General features: G+C 44.4%; 1 protein-coding gene across 1 annotated transcript; it reads right to left on the bottom strand.

Moving 5' to 3' along the window:
- Positions 1-6,463: 6,463 nt before the first annotated feature.
- Positions 6,464-7,432, bottom strand: LOC132860275 (odorant receptor 131-2-like). Its single transcript, XM_060891422.1, has one exon. The coding sequence runs from the start codon at positions 7,430-7,432 to the stop codon at positions 6,464-6,466; it is 969 nt and encodes a 322-aa protein (XP_060747405.1).
- Positions 7,433-13,439: the final 6,007 nt, after the last annotated feature.

Below are 13,439 nucleotides of genomic sequence, written 5' to 3'. Positions count from 1 at the left end.
GTGACAAAGGGCAGCCTTGCCGGAGTCCAACATGCACTGGGAACAAGTCTGACTTACTCCCGGCAATGCGAACCAAACTCCTGCTCCGGTCATATAGGGAACGGACAGCCCTTAGCAGAGGGCCCCGGACCCCGTACTCCCAGAGCACCCCCCACAGATCACCACGAGGGACACAGTCGAATGCCTTCTCCAGATCCACAAAGCACATGTGGACTGGTTGGGCAAACTCCCATGAACCCTCCAGCAACCTGGTGAGGGTATAGAGATGGTCCAGTGTTCCACGACCGGGACGAAACCCGCATTGTTCCTCCTGAATCCGAGGTTCGACTATCGGCCGGATTCTCCTCTCCATTACCCTGGCATAGACTTTTCCGGGTAGGCTGAGGAGTGTGATCCCCCTGTAGTTGGAACACACCCTCCGGTCCCCCTTCTTAAACAGAGGGACCACCACCCCAGTCTGCCAGTCCAGAGGCACCGTCCCCAGCCACCACGCTGTCAACCAAGACAGCCCCACAACATCCAGAGACTTGAGGTACTCAGGGCAGATCTCATCCACCCCCGGTGCCTTGCCACTGAGGAGCTTCTCAACCACCTCAGTGACCTCAGCTTGGGGGATCGACAGGTCCTCAACTGAGCCCTCTGCCTCTGCTTCCTCAGTGGAAGACATGTTGGTGGGGTTGAGGAGATCCTCGAAGTACTCCTTCCACCGTCAGAGAATGTCCCCTGTTGAAGTCAGCAGATTCCCACTCCTACTATAAACAGTGTGAGCAGGGCACTGCTCACACTGTTTACAGTAGGAGTGTGAGCAGGGCACCCTCCTGAGGCGCCGGACGGTTTGCCAGAATTAGTTCAAGGCCAACCGATAGTCCTTTTCCATGGCCTCACCGAACTCCTCCCAGACCCGAGTTTTTGCCTCTGCAACCACCCGGGCTGAAGCTCGCTTGGCCCTCCGGTACCTATCAGCTGCCTCCGGAGTCCTTCTTCAGCTTGACGGCATCCCTTACTTCCGGGGTCCACCACCGGGTTCGGGTATTGCCGCCATGACAGGCACCGGAGACCTTATGGCCACAGCTCCGCGCGGCCGCGTCGACAATGGAGGTGGAGAACATGGTCCACTCAGACTCAATGTCTCCAACCTCCCTCGGGATCTGGTTGAAGCTCTGCCGGAGGTGGGAGTTGAAGATCTCTCTGACCGGAGACTCTGCCAAACGTTCCCAGCGGACCCTCACAGTACGTTTGGGTCTGCCAAGTCTGTCCAACTTCCTCCCCGGCCATCGGATCCAACTCACCACCAGGTGGTGATCAGTTGACAGCTCCACCCCTCAAAGTCGATCATCGACTTCCGACCTAGGGTGTCCTGATGCGATGTGTACTGATGGACACCATTATGCTTGAACATGGTGTTCGTTATGGACAAACTGTGACTAGCACAGAAGTCCAATAACAGACGACCACTTGGGTTCAGGTCGGGGGGGCCGTTCCTCCCAATTGAAGTCCCTTAGTCGAACGATGGAGTCCCCGGTCGGAGCATTTTCCAGCACCCCTCCCAGAGACGGCAAGAAGGTTGGGTACTCTACACTGCCATTTGGCCCGTAAGCACAAATAACAGTGAGAGACTTTGACCCGAGGTAGTTCAGATAATTGAATCATTTAATCTTCTAATACTGAAATAAGCAATTAAAACATGCATAAACATCAATTAGCTCTTCAAGATTAGCCTCCTTTGCCAAAAAGTCTCTTCTTGTAATTTAATCTCTGTCACCGCTGTCGCTATGGAACCGGGCAGGAAACAAGTGAGTCTCCCGTGGAGTTCTTAGTCAAGCCTGACACATCAGCCAATCAAAGAAAGAGGCTCCAGTTACCACCCTCATTGGCCCTACAGTTTGCGTATCGTCCAAACCACTCCACAGACGATGCCATTGCCACACCCCTTCATTTAGCCCTCACCCACCTGGACAATAAAGACACTTATGTATGAATGCTGTTCACAGACTTTAGTTCAGCAATTAATACAATCATCCCTCTGCACCTGATTGGGAAGCTGATCCTGCTGGGACTAAATACCTCCCTCTGCACCTGGATCCTGGACTTCCTGACTGGGAGACCTCAGTCAGTCCGGATCGGGAACAGCACCAGCACCACCATACTGAACACTCGAGCCCCTCCGGGCTGCATGCTCAGTCCACTGCTGTTCATTTTGCTGACTCACGACTGTGCAGCAATACACAGATCGAACTATATCATCAAGTTCGCCGATGACACGACTGTGGTGGGTCTCATTAGCAAGAACGACAAGTCAGCATACAGGGAGGAGGTGCAACAGCTAACTACCTGGTGTAGAGCCAACAACCTGTCTCTGAATGTTGATAAAACTAAAGAGATGGTTGTTGACTTCAGAAGAGCACAGAGCGACCACTCTCCGCTGAACATCGATGGATCATCTGTAGAGCTCGTCAAGAGCACCAAATTTCTTGGTGTTCATCTAGCAGAGAACTTCACCTGGTCACTCAACCCCAGCTCCATTACCAAGAAAGCCCAGCAGCATCTCTACTTCTTACAAAGTAGTGTTAATTTCGTCACCTATTTTTAATTTAGTCTTAGTCTTGTGCCAAATGTCCTTGTTAGTTTTAGTCATATTTAGTCATTCACATATCTTTTTTTGTTAGTCAAGTTTTAGTCGATTAAAAGTCTTTTAATTTTAGTCTAGTTTTAGTCAAAAAATTGTAGTCTTTTTTTAAAATAACACATTATTACTGATAAGCATTTCAGTAAAAAAAAAAAAGTGTTTCACATATCTCAAACACTGGTTAAATGTCATAATTACCTGACAAAATACACTTGTTGAATGATTTTTGTTGAATGCAAATCTTAAAGGTGTCTGGTTTTCAATTTCTGATTTAGGAGACACATTCACAAATGATTAACCTGCTCTAACCTGAATGTGTGGGTGGTTAGCCTTTAGATGTCATTTAAGGTTGGTGGTGTTTTTCCCCGAAAAAGCAGAGACAATTGTAGATGAAAATGAAGAGAGATTTTATCTTAGTTTTTATTTTATACAAAACATTTTTGCCTCGTCTTTTTTCGTCAACAATAATGCATGTTAATTTAGTCTTAGTCAGCGTTTTTGGACAGTGGTGCAGTCTTGTCATCGCCTCGTCTTAGTCATGAAAAAAAAAGGTTGTTGACGAACATATTTCGTCTCGTCTCGTCTGACGAAATTAACACTATTACAAAGGCAAAGAAAGGCACATCTCCCTCCCCCCGTCCTGACTACTTTTTACAGAGGGAGCATTCTGATCAGCTGCATCACTGTCTGGTTTGGGAACTGCACCATCTCGGATCACAAAACCCTGCAGCGAGTGAGGACAGCTGACAAGATCATTGGAGTCTCTATTCTCTCTATCATGGACATTTACACCACACGCTGCATCCGCAAAGCCAACAGCATTGTGGATGACCCCACACACCCCTCGCACACCCTCTTCACCCTCCTGCCATCTAGAAAAAAGGTAACGAAGCATTAGGCCCTCACGACCACACTGTGTAACAGTTTCTTCCCACAAGCCATCAGACTCCTTAATAACTGGAACTGAACTGTTCTGAGTACAACATACACACGCACATCACCTGTATGGACTGCACAGACATACAACAAATACACACACTTCCAATATACTGTACATCCATCAACCTGTTTACATGCTGTTTACATCCATCAACCTGTTTACATGCTGTTTTTGCACACTTTTTTCCTCTTTGCACACACTATCTAACATTTCAGTCGTTTGCTGGTTTGCACAATTCTTTACATTATCTCAGGGACCTTCTGCTATGAAACTGTGTTCATTATAGTATTACTGCATGCAATATTGTTGAACATATAGTATTTACACTGGTCGGTGCTGTTTCTGTTTAATGTCTTTTGTGTAGTGTCTTTTTTGTATTATTTGTATCGTCTTGTAATTTTTTTGTTTGCACTGTCTTTGTTCTGCACTGTCTTGTCTGTCTTGTTTGTCTTGTCCTGCACTGTTTGCACCAGGTTGTACAGTTGCACTTTATGTGGCTAAGACGTACTAAGACCCTAGCCCTTTCTTTGTTTTATGTAGCACCATGGTCCTGGAGAAACGTTGTCTCATTTCACTGTGTACTGCAACAGCTATATATGGTTGAAATGACAATAAAAGCTTCTTGACTTGACATTTTGACTGCAAGAGAATGTTTCCCAGATCATCAGCATCAGTTTTTCATGAGTGTCTGTAACTTAGCAAACAGTTTTACAGCCTGTTCACTGACAACACCTGCTCAGAACATGTAGTCTAGGCCAGTGGTTCTCAAACTTGGGGCCCTGAGATGCTGCCAGGGGGCCCCGGTTCACTGACAACACCTGCTCAGAACAAGTAGTCTAGGCCAGTAGTTCTTAAACTGGGGGCCCTGAGATGGTGCCAGGGGGCCCCAGCTTTATGTCATTTTATAAAATAATGAATTTATCATAAATTCTATGTAATTAAATCTCAGAAAAATAAGGCTACTAACCAGCAGCATTACATTGTATAATTTAATATGTTTTGTTTAATTCAAATATTACGTTTTGGAATGTTTTATATCATAAATTTTCTTTTGGGGGCCAAAGTAATAAGTTTAAGAATCGTTGGTCTAGGCCTAGTCATCTTTTCGTTATCACACGATGACTGACATTTAGTCACATTAAACATCTCTCTCCAAACAGGCTTAATAATTTTATTAGCACTAAATAAATCAAAGTGTATTGCATTGTTGATGTTATTGGCCATTTTTAAAATCATGTCATATTTGATATCCTGATCATGGATACATTAATTGCATCTGCCTTTCAAAGATGTCAACTAAAAGGCAACTAAGCATTCTCTCATTCGCCATGAGAGGAAAGCCCCCTAAAAAGTCCAGGTTGCAGGATGCTGGCCCAGAGAAGGTGGCGAAAAGGGTAGGCCCTATTGTTTGCTTGGGGGGTTGGAGATGTCACTCTTGCCTGTCTTCAAAACTTGAGAGCCCTGACCATGTTGATAAATAGGATGTAGCGTGGCATCTCTCTAAAATAGGCTTGCTCCAAAGAGTGAAGACCATGATGACATTAAAACAGATGAAGAATATAGACATTAGTATTGCACAAATTACTTTCATTATTTGTCCCTCAGTCAGCACAACCTGAATTATTTGCTGTACAAACAAAATCACTGTGCTGCTATTATAAGATTTCTAATAAGAATAGATAACATTTACATATGATGAGCATTTACAGATCTATGTCCTTTGATGCTGAACCCCACTTTCATATATGAGATGAGATCTGAATACGAAGACCCGAGTGAACTAATGGTTATAATGGAGACCATGTGGACCACAGGTATATTATATATGTGATCTTATTTTTCTAAAAAATGTTTTTTGAATTTTGACAATGACTATTTATAAAATATGTTGAATGTTTGAATAAAAGTGTTTAGAGATAAGAAAGATTGATTAACATGGTGTAATATAGTTTTGTCAAGGAGGAGGACAGAATTATTGAAAATTATGTCACGTGACTCCTGCTCTGTGCTGCCACTGCGGCTCGTGCTGAATTGAACAGGCACATGTCACTTTATAACTATAAGGTCACAGGCCATCAGTCCAGCACGCTGTGTGGTGTATCAGTCCTGTCAGATGAACTCATACTGCACCTTCCATGCATCATTGGCGCTATATATTTTATTTTGAATTTTGAAAATATTCATTGACTGGTAGATCAGAAATGACTCCCAAACACTTATTGCCTGGATGAATAACTTATGTACAACTTATCTTTAAATATTATAAATGTAAAGATAAAATTGAATATCAGTAATGACCCTGATACTTGTACTGAAGATCCTTTCCACACACAACTGTTTGACTCTATAGTTTACAGTTGTGGATAAGACCACTCATAATAGCATTGTCTTGTATCACCCATGAGAGCATTTTGATTCTGGTTCTTTTCAGTGTTTTTTTAATGTTTCTTGGACATTTCTTCTTGCTGCTGTCACTTCTGATTCACTCATTATGGAGAAACCCATGTTGCTTTATGACAAAGGCCAATAAAAAAAAAGTATATACATATATTGAATTGGGTTTCTGATTAAAACAGACAAAAAGTCAGGGTGGTAAATACTGAGGATATTAAGCTTTAGTTTGTTAATACAGAAAAATTACAGAACCTTTTATATTGATCCAATTTCAGTATTTAACACAATGCTAAATTCTATTAGTAAAGTCACATACATCAGAATACAATAGTTAACTCTATCCAGCATTGCTCAAGAATCACAAGCTCAAGCTTTTGTCATGTTCCTCATCAATACCATGACTTGAACATCATAGAAAACATGTAGCTAAATCTTAAATATGCTGTGCCTATGACACTAAACACATTTATGAATCCCTAAGCATCTGAAATAAAGGTCTAAATTCAGTGTACATTGACAGTAGACCTGCGTTTGCCTCTTGCACAACAAAAATAGTAGATAAATAAAGGTCTTACAGCATCATCCCTCAGTCCATAGATGAGTGGGCTTAAGCAGCGTGGCAAGATCAGCACAAACAAATAGTTTAGATAACGAAGATCTACAAAAAGACTGCTGCTGGTGCTGGTCATTGCTGCAGCTCGCTCTATGGAGCTATAAAGAAAGGAAGTAAGGCACAGGCCCAGCTGAATGATGTGCAGCAGCACGGTCTTGTGAGCTTTTAAAGCAGAGGCTTTATTCGTGGAAATGGACCTGGCTGTGATCAAAATTCTAATATAAGTGAAAAGGATGATCACAGACACTGACACAAAGTAGAACATATTAACCCCCTGATAAGCATCTACTTGCCATTGCTTTATGAAAAGCCTTTCTCTTGAGCAAAATATTTGTGATGAAAAAAATTTAGGATCAGACAATAATACATAAAGCAAGTCGATTATAAATTGTATCATACTCATACACCAAATAATTCCAATAGCAATATAAGTTTTTTTCTGAGTGGCTATTTCAGCATGTCTTAGAGGAAAGTTTATAGCCACATAACGCTCTAATGACATCAGAGCCAGGTTTAAAGGTGCATTACCGAAAGTTGTGCTAGAAATAAAAACTAAAAAAGCACAAGCAGCCATGACTAACTTGAGATAGGCGAAGCTTAAAATATACAACAAAGTCGTAACAAAGAGCTGAATCGAGTCATTAAAAAGCATGTGGTTAAACAGAATGTAGCGTGGTGTTTCTTTAAAAACAGGCTTACTCCAAAGAGTATAGACCATGATAGCATTCAAATAGATAAAGAACAGAGACATTAAAATTGCAAAACAGGCTCTTGCTACTAATCCTTCAGTCAGAACAAACTGGAAAAATTGCTGATATATAAGCAAAACTTCAACTATGCTATCATTAGAAACTGACATACTATGCTACAAAAAGTGAACATAAAATATTTACAGATATCACGTAATGCAATAAAGGATGAGTCTCTAAAAAGCACAACCTCTTCCTCGCAGATCAGATTAGAGATTCAGTAACAAAGAGAAGACAAATTGCATGCTTGCACTAATCTGTTATATCTGGTATAAACCACACATTGAAATGGGACTCCAGCTCCAAAAAATAAAACTGACCCTGAGATGACATTTATAATAAGCACCAGAGAGAGATGATGACACGTGTCTGAGCGTAAATAATAGACCTCATGAGCTGTGATGTCATTCAGTTTCCTTTTGTGACTATTTATGTGATGCATGTAGACAAATTAATTTGTTTACGGTTTACAGTTTATTACTGCAATGTCAATCCGCTTTTACACACAACACAGTATAGCAGTCAATATATGTAATATCAATATCTTTATGATTTTAAAACATCTTTTATTTTTTTTTACATTCAGTATGAGATGTCTTGATCCAGGAGTCAAGCAAACAATTCATTCAGCCTGTGCAAACATAATAAGGAAGCAATACTGACATGGCTGATAACCGCTAATCAACATTTTGATATTATAATAGAAATATCTAGAATTGACACCAGATTAATACATGCATGATAATGCATGCATGAATAAAACACTATTTTAAGTTAATACCTAACTGCTACATTTTAAAAAAGTCTGATAGAGAAACATATTGGGTGTTTATCATGATACAGTGATCGGATCCGAATCAAAGATGTAAAGTTCCAAGATGGCGGTGCGGCAGTAGCACACAGCAGGCACTCCGGACCCAATATAGTGCTTATGGTCCTGGAGAAATATTGTCTTATTTCACCTGCAATTTCACCTATTTGTCCTGTATCAACTATATATGGTTGAAATGATACTAAAAGCTTCTTGATCTCAAAATGTAAACCACTGCAGAGGCCATTAATTGTTTAGGTCTCTTTTTTTGATGTAAACCATCCAAATTTAAACAGACATGTATTGGGTTGAATTTAGGGTTTCACTCATATTTTGTCTGTGCATAATACCTCAGCTATTTCTAATTATTTGTATTCATGACTTCATGAAAAATTACCTTTATCAGCTGGGTAGTGTATAAATGGCCCAATTCACACTTCACATTAACATGCATCCTGTATGATTGGCTCACAAATGATCAGCGCTAAGTATTGGTTTGAACGGGGCAAATGCGTGTTGATGTCATATTGTGATCTGAGCATGCAAACCACATTTGTAGTATGATTATTAATGCTTCTCAATTAATAGTTCTTGGACGGCAGTAACCCAGGACACCAGGTGGGATCAGAGCCTAAGAGCTTTAAGTTAAGCAGATATATTAGAATTGTGTTGTACAGAGTTTAACCAGTTCCCCCAGCAGACTGGTGTTACAAAGTATACAACTATTCTATTCTTATTATACTTTCCCTGATAGTAAAATATGTTGAAGCATCTGATATCTTGAATTTAGTGTACATTATTGTAGACTTGGTTTTGCAGAAGTTAGGGTTGTACAGCATCGTCAATCCGTAAACATGGCAAGATCAGCACAATCAAATATTTTAGAAAATGCAGGTCTGCAACAAGCAACTGCCATTGCTTTACAAACAGCTTTTCTCTTTCACACAATATTTGTGGGGTTAAATAGTTAGAATCCATTATTATTCCATAAAGCAAACAGTTATAAAGCCAACAAACCTAATAAGTCCAATATCAATACGAGTCCTTTTAAAATTTAAATTGAATCATTTAATCTTCTAATACTGAAAAAGGCAATTAAAACATGCATAAACATCAATTAGTTCTTCAAGATTAGCCTCCTTTGCCAAAAAGTCTCTTCTTGTAATTTAATCTCTGATTCTCCTTGTAGGCATACGCTCCATCCATCCATCCATCCATCGTCTACCGCTTATCTGGGGCCACGCAGCAGTCTGAGCAGGGACACCCAGACTTCCCTCTCCCCAGACACTTCCTCCAGCTCCTCCGGGGGAATACCGAGGCGTTCCCAGGCCAGCCGAGAGACATAGTCCCTGCAGCGTGTCCTAGGTCTTCCCCGGGGCCTCCTCCCCAGGGAGGCGTCCAGGAGGCATCCGGAACAGATGCCCGAGCCACCTCAGCTGACTCCTCTCGATGTGGAGGAGCAGCGGCTCTACTCTGAGCTCCTCCCGAGTGACCGAGCTCCTCACCCTATCTCTAAGGGAGAGCCCAGCCCAGGAAACTCATTTCGGCCGCCTGTATCCGGGATCTTGTCCTTTCGGTCATGACCCAAAGCTCATGACCATAGGTGAGGGTAGGAACGTAGATCGACTGGTAAATAGAGAGCTTCGCCCTCAGCTCTTTCTTCACCACAACAGACCGATATATCGACCGCATCACTGCAGAAGATACACGAATCCGCCTGTCGATCTCCCACTCCATCCTTCCCTCACTTGTGAACAAGACCCCAAAATACTTAAACTCCTCCACTTGAGGCAGGGGCTTTCAACCAACCTGAAGGGGGCAAGCCACCCTTTTCCGGCTGAGAACCATGGCCTCGGACTTGGAGGTGCTGATTCTCATCCCCGCCGTTTCACACTCGGCTGCAAACCGTCCCAGTGCACGCTGAAGGTCCTGATTTGAAGAAGCCAACAGGACAACATCATCTGCAAAAAGCAGAGACGAAATCCCGTGGTCCCCAAACCGGACTCCCTCCGGCCCCCGACTGTGCCTAGAAATCCTGTCCATATAAATAATAAACAGGACCGGTGACAAAGGGCAGCCTTGCCGGAGTCCAACATGCACTGGGAACAAGTCTGACTTACTCCCGGCAATGCGAACCAAACTCCTGCTCCGGTCATATAGGGAACGGACAGCCCTTAGCAGAGGGCCCCGGACCCCGTACTCCCAGAGCACCCCCCACAGATCACCACGAGGGACATAGTCGAATGCCTTCTCCAGATCCACAAAGCACATGTGGACTGGTTGGGCAAACTCCCATGAACCCTCCAGCAACCTGGTGAGGGTATAGAGATGGTCCAGTGTTCCACGACCGGGACGAAACCCGCATTGTTCCTCCTGAATCCGAGGTTCGACTATCGGCCGGATTCTCCTCTCCATTACCCTGGCATAGACTTTTCCGGGTAGGCTGAGGAGTGTGATCCCCCTGTAGTTGGAACACACCCTCCGGTCCCCCTTCTTAAACAGAGGGACCACCACCCCAGTCTGCCAGTCCAGAGGCACTGTCCCCAGCCACCACGCTGTCAACCAAGACAGCCCCACAACATCCAGAGACTTGAGGTACTCAGGGCAGATCTCATCCACCCCCGGTGCCTTGCCACTGAGGAGCTTCTCAACCACCTCAGTGACCTCAGCTTGGGGGATCGACGAGTCCTCAACTGAGCCCTCTGCCTCTGCTTCCTCAGTGGAAGACATGTTGGTGGGGTTGAGGAGATCCTCGAAGTACTCCTTCCACCGTCAGAGAATGTCCCCTGTTGAAGTCAGCAGATTCCCACTCCTACTATAAACAGTGTGAGCAGGGCACTGCTCACACTGTTTATAGTAGGAGTGTGAGCAGGGCACTGCTTCTACATGTTGGTGGGGTTGAGGAGATCCTCGAAGTACTCCTTCCACCGTCAGAAGGTTGAAGTCAGCAGATTCCCATGCCCTGTTGAAGTCAGCAGATTCCCATTCCTACTATAAACAGTGTGAGCAGGGCACTGCTCACACTGTTTATAGTAGGAGTGTGAGCAGGGCACCCTCCTGAGGCGCCGGACGGTTTGCCAGAATTAGTTCAAGGCCAACCGATAGTCCTTTTCCATGGCCTCACCGAACTCCTCCCAGACCCGAGTTTTTGCCTCTGCAACCACCCGGGCTGAAGCTCGCTTGGCCCCCCGGTACCTATCAGCTGCCTCCGGAGTCCTTCTTCAGCTTGACGGCATCCCTTACTTCCGGGGTCCACCACCGGGTTCGGGTATTGCCGCCATGACAGGCACCGGAGACCTTATGGCCACAGCTCCGCGCGGCCGCGTCGACAATGGAGGTGGAGAACATGGTCCACTCAGACTCAATGTCTCCAACCTCCCTCGGGATCTGGTTGAAGCTCTGCCGGAGGTGGGAGTTGAAGATCTCTCTGACCGGAGACTCTGCCAAACGTTCCCAGCGGACCCTCACAGTACGTTTGGGTCTGCCAAGTCTGTCCAACTTCCTCCCCGGCCATCGGATCCAACTCACCACCAGGTGGTGATCAGTTGACAGCTCCACCCCTCAAAGTCGATCATCGACTTCCAACCTAGGGTGTCCTGATGCCATGTGTACTGATGGACACCCTTATGCTTGAACATGGTGTTCGTTATGGACAAACTGTGACTAGCACAGAAGTCCAATAACAGACCACCACTTGGGTTCAGGTCGGGGGGGCCGTTCCTCCCAATTGAAGTCCCTTAGTCGAACGATGGAGTCCCCGGTCGGAGCATTTTCCAGCACCCCTCCCAGAGACGGCAAGAAGGTTGGGTACTCTACACTGCCATTTGGCCCGTAAGCACAAATAACAGTGAGAGACCTCTCCCCGACCCGAAGGCACAGGGAAACAACCCTCTCACTGGGGTCAACTCCAACACATGGCTGCTGAGCTGGGGGGCTATGAGCAAGCCCACAACAGCCCGCCGCCTCTCACCGCGGGCAACTCCAGAGTAGTAGAGAGCCCAGCCTCTCTCGAGGAGTTGGGTTCCAGAGCCCAAGCTGTGCGTGGAGGCGAGCCCAACTATATCTAGTCGGTATCTCTCAACCTCCCGCACCAGCTCGGGCTCCTTCCCCCCCAGCGAGGTGACATTCCATGTCCCTAGAGCCAGATTCCGTGTCTGGGGATTGGGTCGCCGAGGATCCCGCCTTTGACTGCCACTCAATCCACATTGCATCAGCCCATTACGGTTTCTCCTGCAGGTGGTGGGCCCACAGGAGATCAGCCCCACGTCGATCCTTTGGCCCGGCTCCAGGGTGGGGCCCGGTTGCGCCATACCGGGCGACGTCACGGACCTTGTTTTAACTTTCTTCATAAGGGGTTTTGAACCGCTCTTTGTCTGGCCCATCACCCAGGACCTGTTTGCCTTGGGAGACCCTATCAGGGGCTGTTTCTGAATGTTGATAAAACTAAAGAGATGGTTGTTGACTTCAGAAGAGCACAGAGCGACCACTCTCTGCTGAACATCGTTGGCTCATCTGTAGAGCTCGTCAAGAGCACCAAATTTCTTGGTGTTCATCTAGCATAGAACTTCACCTGGTCACTCAACCCCAGCTCCATTACCAAGAAAGCCTAGCAGCATCTCTACTTCTTACAAAGTAGTGTTAATTTCGTCACCTATTTTTAATTTAGTCTTAGTCTTGTGCCAAATGTCCTTGTTAGTTTTAGTCATATTTAGTCATTCACATATCTTTTTTTGTTAGTCAAGTTTTAGTCGACTAAACTTCTCGTCATTTTAGTCTAGTTTTAGTCAAAAGAAAACTCAAGGTATCTTAGTCAAGTTTTAGTCTACTAAAAGTCTTTTAATTTTAGTCTAGTTTTAGTCAAAAAATTGTAGTCTTTTTTTTTTTAAATAACAGTATTACTGAGATTATTACTGATAAACATTTCAGTAAAAAAAGTGTTTCACATATCTCAAACATTGGTTAAATGTCATAATTACCTGACAAAATACACTTGTTGAATGCAAATGTTAAACGTGTCTGGTTTTCAATTTCTGATTTAGGAGACACATTCACAAATGATTAACCTGTTCTAACCTGAATGTGTGGGTGGTTAGCCTTTAGATGTCATTTAAGGTTGGTGGTGTTTTTCCCCGAAATTCTTTGTCCGCAGTGTTTCCCGTCAGTTTTGATGACACTATCATTAAGTATTATTGTACTTAAAATGCGACCAAATATCGAGCCTCTTCCTTCAACCTAGCATGTCGTCGTCGCTCGTCACTCGTGTTCGCTTTGGGTGTTGTGTGTTCAGCAGTTTCGTGTTGCAGCCA

The sequence above is a fragment of the Tachysurus vachellii genome, chromosome 17, assembly GCF_030014155.1.
Source record: "Tachysurus vachellii isolate PV-2020 chromosome 17, HZAU_Pvac_v1, whole genome shotgun sequence".
In the NCBI taxonomy this organism is placed as follows: Eukaryota; Metazoa; Chordata; class Actinopteri; order Siluriformes; family Bagridae; genus Tachysurus; species Tachysurus vachellii.
Note: the sequence above shows the minus strand (reverse complement) of the source record. Positions and strands in the feature narration are given on the sequence as shown.

What these genes read in the sequence shown, in the direction of transcription:
- LOC132860275 (XM_060891422.1), bottom strand. Translation starts at nt 7,432, where the DNA reads ATGTCAGTTTCTAATGATAGCATAGTTGAAGTTTTGCTTATATATCAG.